The sequence below is a fragment of the Chlorocebus sabaeus genome, chromosome 11 (assembly GCF_047675955.1).
Source record: "Chlorocebus sabaeus isolate Y175 chromosome 11, mChlSab1.0.hap1, whole genome shotgun sequence".
Classification (NCBI taxonomy): Eukaryota; Metazoa; Chordata; class Mammalia; order Primates; family Cercopithecidae; genus Chlorocebus; species Chlorocebus sabaeus.
In genome coordinates, this window is record NC_132914.1 from 7987074 (window position 1) to 7996299 (window position 9226).

Sequence of the window (9226 nt, forward strand, 5' to 3'; positions counted from 1 at the left end):
GAAAGAATGCTCTGCCCTTCCTCTGCATAAAACCTTCATTCTAGATATATCCTCTCTATACCCAAAGAAAAGGAACATCTTTATCCTTAAAGACACAGAGGTACTAAGAAGAATCTAAACAAACAGGCCTTGCTAAGTTCTCCTCCAGTTCCTTTGTTTGTTTGTTTTTTTGTTTTTGGAGGTGGGGGTCTCACCACATTGCCCAGCTGGTGAAGCTGGTCTTGAACTCCTGGATTAAAGTGACCCTCATGTCTTGGCCCCCCAAGCAGCAAGGACTACAGGCTCACACAACAGTGCCCAGCCATTCCCAGTATATTACCATTAGATCAGACTCCCTTTGTCCAATCATACTTCTACACAACTGTCCACCTCTTTATCAAACTTAGCACAAGTTTCCCTGTTTCTTTGAGTCTTCATTTCTGAAGATTCTCTTTTCACTAAAACTTAAATAAATTTGATTGCTTTTCTCTTGTTAATCCTTTTTTTTTTTTCTTTTGAGACGGAGTCTCGCTCTGTCACCAGGTTGGAGTGCAGTGGCACAATCTCCACTCACTGCAGTACCTCCACTTCCCGGGTTTAAGCGATTCTCCTGCCTCAGCCTCCTGAGTAGCTGGTACTACAGGCGCATGCCACCATACCTGGCTCATTTTTGTATTTTTAGTGGAGACGGGGTTTCACCATGTTGACCAGGATGGTCTCAGTTCCTGACCTCATGATCTGCCCACCTCGGCCTCCCAAAGTGCTGAGATTACAGGTGTGAGCCACCGTGCCCGACCAATCCTTTTCTCATGTTATATGTGCCTCAGTCAGGAATTTAGCAATGAGTAAAGAAAGAAATCTCTTTCCCCCCACAAAGGCATTCAGTCAATGTGAAATTGAATAGAAATAAGTTAAATTGATGGTAAAAATTACTGCCATTAAATAAGATCATGAGTCTTAAAATGTTCTGAAATAGCTGTGCTGTACACACATGCTTCATTTACTTAAATTTTGGAATAAAGAGTCTTGCCCCAGTCTGCCCAAATTACAGCCTATAACTTGGCCTACAGGGTGCACACTCTGCCTGTTGTAGACTGGTCTGACGAACATGAAGATTCTAGTAGAGAAATAGAATAATGTGGATCCCAAAACCATGAAGGCAGTTATGCATGCATTTCTTTAGTTTTAGGCATGCTAATGACCTCAGGAGATAATCTGGTTCATTCAGGAACAGAACAAACCAGCAAACCACAGAACAACTAGAAAAAGGCAGTAGCCACTATTCTTTTTTTTTTTTTTTTTTTTTTGAGAGGGAGTTTCACTCTAGTTGCCCAGGCTGGAGTGCAATGGCACAATCTCGGCTCACTGAAACCTCCGCCTCCTGGGTTCAAGCTATTCTCCTGCCTCAGCCTCCCGAGTAGCTGAGATTACAAGCGTGAGCCACCACGCCCGGTTAATTTTGTTTTTGTTTTTGTTTTTGTTTTTGTTTTTTTGAGACGGAGTCTCGCTCTGGCCCAGGCTGGAGAGCAGTGGTGCCAATTCGGTTCACTGCAAGCTCCGCCTCCCAGGTTCACACCATTCTCCTGCCTCAGCCTCCCAGTAGCTGGGGCTACAGGTGCCTGTTACCACGCCCGGCTAATTTGTTTGTATTTTTAGTAGAGACGGGGTTTCACCGTGTTAGCCAGGATGGTCTCGATCTCCTGACCTCATGATCCACCCGCCTCGGCCTCCCAAAGTGCTGGGATTACAGGCTTGAGCCACCGTGCCTGGCCTCTAGAGTTTTTTTATATCTATGCAAATTTTGCATTTCACCCCAAAATTTATCCATATTTGTTTTAATATCAATTTTATGTTAATTATACACGAGTCAGCTTATGCTTTTGACTCTACAATTCCATGTCTGAAAATTTTCTGAGAGGGTGGGGACTAAAAATGGACAATGATACGTGAACACAGAGTTATAACCCTATTCCATCATGAAAACTGCAGACTTCATAATGTCTAGTGATAAACATTCTCTGAAGTAAATTATGGTGTATCTAAACAAGCACATACAGTTGCAGCCGTTAAATTAACTAGGGCCGGGCGCAGTGGCTTATACCTGTAATCCCAGCACTTTGGGAGGCCAAGACCAGTGGACCACCTGAGGTCAGGAGTTCAAGACCAGCCTGGCCAACATGGTGAAATCCCATCTCTACTAAAAATACAAAAATTAGCCGGGCGCCAGGCGTGGTGGTTCATGCCTGTAATCCCAGCACTTTGGGAGGCTGAAGTGGGCGGATCACCTGGGAGGCAGAAGTTGCTGTGAGCCAAGATCGTGCCATTGTGCTCCAGCCTGGGCAACAAGAGCAAAACTCCGTCTCAAGCAAACAAAAAATTTAGCCAGGCATGATGGCCTGTACCTATAATGCCAGCTACTCAGGAGGCTGAGGCAGGATAATCGACTGAACCCAGTGGGTGGAGGCTGCAGACAGCTGAGATGGTGCCACTACACACCAGCCTGGGTGACAAAGTGAAACCCTGTCTCAAAATTTTTCTTTTCTTTTTTTTTTGAGACAGAGTTTCACTCTTGTTGCCCAGGCTGGAGTGCAATGGCATGATCTCAGCTCACTGCAACCTCTACTTCCCAGGTTCAAGTGATTCTCCTGCCTCAGCCTCCCAAGTAGCTGAGATTACAGGCATGTGCCACCATGCCCAGCTAATTTTTTGTATTTTTAGTAGAGACAGGGTTTCACCATGTTAGCCAGGATGGTCTCGATCTCCCGACCTCAGGTGATCTGCCCACCTCAACCTCCCAAAGTGCTGGGATTACAGGCATGAGCCATCGCACCCAGCCCTCAAAATAAAATAAAATAAAATAAAATTGTATGTACAATGTGATCTGCACTATAGGAATCAAATGGAACATCAATAAAAGACCAGAAGGGGGCTGGTCTAACTAGGGCTGGGCGCAGTGGCTTTCACCTGCAATCCCAGCACTTTGGGAGGCCGAAGCTTCCTTTAAAAAAATTATTATTAGTATTATTATTTTGAGATGGAGTCTTGCTCTGTAGCCAGGCTGGAGTGCACTGGCACCATCTCAGCTCACTGCAACCTGTCTCCAGGGTTCAAGCGATTCCCCTGCCTCTGCCTCCCAAGTAGCTGGGACTACAGGCAAGCACCACCACACCCAGCTAATTTTTTGTGTTTTGGTAGAAACGGGGTTTCACCATGTTGGCCAAGATGGTCTCGATCTCCTGCCCTCATGATCCGCCTGCCTCAGCCTCTCAAAGTGCTGGGATTACAGGCATGAGCCACCACACCCAGTCTAAAAATTTTTTTAATGTAACACTATTAGCATATCAGATCTGCCAGGGAGAGCCAGGGATAGCTGCTGACCTTAGGAAAATTTGTTAGCTTCTCTAAACCTCAGCTTCTTTGTCTATAAAGCACAAATAACGATGCTTCCCTCAAAGAACAGTGAAATGTTTGTAAAGTAACACATAGGATAATGCCTGCCTATAACTGGCCATCAGTAAATGCCAGTGTCCATACTGTCATATGCATAATGAGTATGTTAGAACAGAAATTAACCACGATTATTAGGGCTCCAGTGTGTGTGTGTGTGCACGCACACGCAAGTATGGGCATCATTAATTATGCTGGGTTTTTCAGGAAGACAAACTATAAAAACAGATATATTGACATTTCCGATCTAAGTGGTCATAAACCAGATAGGTAGTTTTATTAGAAGATTTATCCTAAGAACACTCCTTCTATTCCCATTTCTGACATCCTACCCACACCCACATTCATCGACTACCATGTCTTCATAATGTCGTAGAATGACATTGTCATTATTGTCCTGGTAGAGCATGGAAATGGGAGACAGCTTGGTGGGGACACACACAGCCTGGGGGATCTCTGGGTCAACTGCATGCATCAGGGCTTGCATGAAAGCATAATTGGAGCTGTTAAGAGAGATGGTCAGTGAGAAGGGACACTCTCCGTGGCAGTAATTTGCCATGAACCCCTTGGGGGCAATGATCCACTTGTGCCAACCCAGGTCCTGGAAGTTAATGAATAGCTGGTGACGGTGGCAGAGGTTCTTACAAGAAACCTTGGGGACAGGGATGGCTGCTCTCCTTTTCCGAGAAGGGTGGCACTCATCAGGGTTGAGGGCCACCACCAGCAGGGAAGCATGAAGGGAGCGTCTCAGTCTGGCACAGGTGTCCTCAGGCTGAAAATTCACCCCAGAGTCTCTGTCTGCTTTGACCAGTATCTCCAGGAATAACCCAAAGTTTTTCTGGGGGTTGTCATTCCAATCCTTAGCTACATCCAGCAGGTTGAAGTCAACAGCACCTTGTGGCCATGGGACTGACCGCAACATAAACATTTTACCTGGCTTAGGGGTGGTCTGGCCCCACACATGAGGCTCTTGAACCAGGAACAGAGCCAGTTCCAGCTCTGGTCCCAGGTTATAGTAAGAATTGGGCCCCAAGTCCAGGCCCAGCTGGGCCAGTGTCAACTGTTCTCTTTCTTTGATGGCAGACAGGTTAAAGTAGAGCAGCTTTTGCAGGCAGGAGGAAGCTTGGGAAAATTTCTTTGGGTAAAGAAAGAAACCTAGATGGGAAAAGAGACATGTCAGAGTCATAATAATACCTTTTAGTTCATATCCACCTATATGATATAAATGTCAGATATCCACGTATACAATATAAAGGCAAGGAAGAGCCCAAGCCCTATTATTTGGTAGGGTTTGTTTCTCTATTCCTGAAAGCCAGAGGTTCTTATCTTCACATCCACAGGTTCCCAGAGATTCCTGGATGAAATGTGGAGGGTGCAGAACTTAGATGGGAAAAATAATTACATCATTATTTCCACTAAACTAAAGGAAATTTAGCATTTCCTTCATTATGAATATAGGCAACAAATCCCAGTCATATCATCAGGGCCTATGACACTGTTATCAATAATAACCATAGGTGTGTTCATACATTTAGTTGTTGCAAATAACTGAAAACATTTATGGAGGCCAGGCAAGTGGCTTATGCCTATAATCCCAGCACATTGGGAGGCTGAGATGGGAGATTTGCTTGAGGCTAGGAGTTTGAGACCATCCTGGGCAACATAGTGAGACTCCATCTCTACAAAAAAAAAAATAAAGAAAAGAAAAGAAAAAACAAACACTTATGCTAACACTATGCTGAAATTTATGGTAGCTATAGGTATAGTCACCTCCCTAGATCTTGTTATGTATTACATTGATAAAGCATTATATATATTACTATATATACATTTGTTTTTAAAATATTTTTAAAATATATTTCAATACTTAATTGGTTTCTTTTGAAATCCTAAATATTTTACTTCAGGCACTTAAACCATTATTCTGAGAAAGAGTCAATAGACTGGGCCAGGCGCGGTGGCTCACACCTGTAATCCCAGCACTTTGGGAAGCCCAGACGGGCAGATAACCTGAGGTCAGGAGACCAGACTGACCAACATGGAGAAACCCTATCTCTACTAAAAATACAAAAAAAATAGCCAGGCATGGTGGCACAGGCCTGTCATCCCAGCTACTCGGGAGGCTGAGGCAGGAGAATCGCTTGAATTTGGGAGGCAGAGGTTGTGGTGAGCTGATATCACACCAATGTACTCCAGCCTGGGCAACAAGAGCAAAACTCCGTCTCAATTAAAAAAAAAAAGAAAAAAAGAGTAACCTAGACCGTCAGGTGTTGTTGGCCAAAGTCCAATCATTCAGATTGGCTTTACTTTTTTTTTTTTTTTCCCCGAGACGGAGTCTTGCTCTGTCACCCAGGCTAGAGTGCAGTGGCTTAATCTCAGCTCACGGCAACCTCCGCCTCTTGGGTTCAAGCAATTCTCCTGCATCAGCCTCTGGAGTAGCTGGAATTACAGGTGCACACCATGTCCAGCTAATTGCATTTTTAGCAGAGACAGGGTTTCACCATGTTGGCCAGGCTGGTCTCAAACTCCTGACCTCAGGTGATCTGCCCACCTCAGCCTCCCAAAGTGCTGGGATTACAGGCGTGAGCCACCACACCCAGCCAATTTCTTTTTAAAGTTTTTGTAGAGATAGGGTCTCCCTATGTTGCTCTCCTGAGGTCAAAGGATCCTCCCACCTCTCAAAGTGCTGAGATTACAGTCATGAGCCACTGTGTCCAGCCTCTCCTCATATTGAAGTACAATGTGATTCTTTTATTTTTGTCCATGGATGCCCTTCTTCTGAAGTTACAAGTGTGCTCTCCCTGTTTTCTAAGCTAACTTTCCTGCCTGAATTTTCAAATTTTACCTATTCCTCTAGGAAAAGACCCAATAAGTATACTTTTACTATTTTATTTTTTGCATCTTCAATTTTTCCCTTTCCACAAATAACTTATTTGGCCTAACGCCATCATTTTGTTTGGTAGGATGACTTCACGCTTAAGTAGATATTTTCTGGTTTTTTTTCCCCCTGAGACGGAGCCTTGCTCTGTCACCTAGGCTGGAGTGCAGTTGTGTGATCTTGGCTCACTGCAACCTCCGCCTCCTGGGTATTCAATGGATTTTCCTGCCTCCGCCTCCTGAGTAGCTGGAATTACAGGTGCTTGCCACCACACCTGGCTAATTTTTTTTTTTTTTTTTTGTATGTTTAGTAGAGACAGGGGTGGGGGCAGCGGGCGGGGGAGCTTACCATGTTGGCTAGGCTGGTCTCGAACTCCTGGCTTCATGATCTGCCTGCCTCAGCCTCCCAAAGTGCTGGGATTACAGGTGTGAGCCACCGCGTCCAGCCTTAAAGAGGTATTTTCCAAAGTCATTCAGCTTGGGGAGAAATTGCGACTCAAACCCAAACACGCTTAAGCACCCCACCACCATGCCTCTTCATTCTCAAGCGTCATTCAAAACGCAACAAAATTCGGCTGGGCAAGGTGGCTCATGCCTGTAATCCCAGCACTTTGGGAGGTCAAGGCAGGCCATTGCCTGAGCTCAGAAGTTAGAGACCAGCCTCATGGTGAGACCTCATCGCTATAAAAAAAATATACAAAAATCAGCCTGGCGTGGTTGTGCGCACCTGTAGCCTGTAGTCCCAACTACTCTACTCAGTACACTGAGGTGGGAAGATCACTTGAGCCCAGGAGGTGGAGGCTGCAGTGAGCTGAGATAGTGCCACTACACTCCAGCCTGGGTGACACAGCAAGACCTGTCTCAAGGAGAAAAAAAAAAAAAGAGAGAGAGGAAGAGGAAGAAGAAGAAAAGCCTGAAGTACTTGACCAGGCAAATTCTGAGGGAGTACTTCAGGTAGCCTGGATACAGCACGTTTGAAGATGAGCCAAGAATGCATGCTCTAGGAGGAATAGACTACTATGAGCTTAGAGTTGAGTGTGCAAGCAGAGCTTGTAAAAGGTGAGACTGCGGAAGTAAGCAGCAGCGTCAGAACAGGCAGGGCACGGTGGGTCAACTCCTGCAGAATTCTGCAGACGAGAATTTTATGTGGAGGGGCAGTATGACTCAATATGCATTTTAAAAAGGTAATTCTGGGCTGGGTGCGATGGCTCAGGCCTGTAATCCCAGCACTTTGGGAGGCTGAGGCAGACAGATCACCTGAAGTCAGGAGTTTGAGACCAGCTTGGCCAACATATAGTGAAACCCTGTCTCTACTAAAAAATTAGCTGGGCGTGGTGGCACATGTCTGTAATCCCAGCCACTTGGGAAGCTGAGGCAGAAGAATCATTTGAACCCAGGAAGCGGAGGTTGTAGTGAGCTGAGATCGTGCCACTCTACTCCAGCCTGGAGACAGAGCGAGACTCTCAAAAAAAAAAAAAGCAAACTTTATCTTGTATTCTCAAGGCCATACACAGTTCCTGGCTCACCATAGGTATCCAATAAGTGCTTCTTGGACAAATAAATATTCAAATCTCCTCTCCACTTGCTGTAAAACTAACCAAGGCTCTAAATTCTGCATCTGAAACACCCAGGAGGTTGTATAGACATGCAGATTCTCAACACCTATTTCAGACTTTGAATAAGAATTGGGTGGGGAGAACAAGGGGCAGGAATGGAGTTGGAGGATCTACTGTTAATGGAAGACCTAAGTTATTTGGTGGGTGGTCAGTTTGGGAAAGTATTGGATGCCACTTACTGGGATCCTTTTAAAAAAGGATATGACAACTGTATATATTATTACTCTCTATTCACAAATCTAGGATAACCTTTGCCACCCAACAAGAGTAGCCAGGAGGTGCAAATAAGGGAAGCAGGAGTCCTGGGCAAACCAACCTCAAAATTTTCATACCCTGCTTGCCACACAGAAGACGGCAGGATGTGTATATATGGGCTGAAGAGTGGGAAACTGAGCTCCGATTCCTCCTCCATCTCTTTCATCTCAACTGAAGCACAAAGCAGTTGATTCAAAAAACAAAAACCTATTTCAAATTCTGACTTTGTTCTCACACACTAGCTGTATGATCTTGAATAGATTACAGGTTACCTAGTGTCTGAACCTCATTTCCTTACTGTTAGAAACTTGATAAGAATATCTAACTTCCTCTCAGGATCGTGGGCTGGAATTAAATGAGATAAAATATGAAAAATACCAGCACAAGGCCACATTAGTAATTGTCATTTCCTATTGTCCTTTCTTCACACCACCCAGTTCCAGATGTTTTTCTGGATAACACTCCCATTTCCTTACCTTGGTCTGGGAGAAAGCGAAGTACATTCCCACGGACGCCCAGCTCCTTTACGTAGCATGAGTCTCGGGAGACCCCAGTGGTCACTGCTGCCTCGCGATCCTGGAAGATTTTCTTCAAGATATAAGGCACAGGTTGGAACTTCTGGGGTGAAGGCGCCTTATCTAAGCCCATAAATTGGAGAAAGACATATTCTTGAAATTGGACTGCCTGGCCCAAAGCCAGAGTTAACAGGAAGCTGAAAGCCAAATCTGGCAAGAATCGAAGCATGGCCTCTAGAGTGGCTATCAGGCCAGGGAGAGCTCCACTGCCAGACTGCCCAACAATTCAGGGGCTGCTAATTTATCTGTTGTAAGATAATCAAGTGTGAATTGCTCTCTTCCCAGCTCCTCAAAGGCCATTGGATGTGAAGACGGAATTTTTTTTTTTCTCTTCTCTTGCTCTACTCTTCCAGGAAAAAGTTCACAGAATAAAGATTACCAATGCATGGACATAAACTCTACAACAATGTGAGGTTGTCAGCAGTAGACAGAGTGAAAAGGAGACATGCATTTATTCATTTAACAAACAGTTACTAA

At 44.9% G+C, this 9226-nt stretch overlaps 1 protein-coding gene across 1 annotated transcript; it reads right to left on the reverse strand.

Annotated features, from left to right (window-relative positions):
- Window positions 1-3651: 3651 nt before the first annotated feature.
- GDF3 (growth differentiation factor 3) lies at window positions 3652-9014 on the reverse strand. The gene is made up of 2 exons (XM_007967480.3): window positions 8651-9014; window positions 3652-4581 (listed from the first exon to the last, which is right to left on the reverse strand). The coding sequence occupies exons 1-2, from the start codon at window positions 8916-8918 to the stop codon at window positions 3755-3757; spliced, it is 1095 nt and encodes a 364-aa protein (XP_007965671.2). The 5' UTR covers window positions 8919-9014; the 3' UTR covers window positions 3652-3754.
- Window positions 9015-9226: the final 212 nt, after the last annotated feature.

What these genes read in the sequence shown, in the direction of transcription:
- GDF3 (XM_007967480.3), bottom strand. Translation starts at nt 8,918, where the DNA reads ATGCTTCGATTCTTGCCAGATTTGGCTTTCAGCTTCCTGTTAACTCTG. An exon ending in TCGCTTTCTCCCAGACCAAG is followed by an intron (nt 4,582 to 8,650) that starts GTAAGGAAATGG and finishes TTTCCCATCTAG; the next exon opens with GTTTCTTTCTTTACCCAAAG.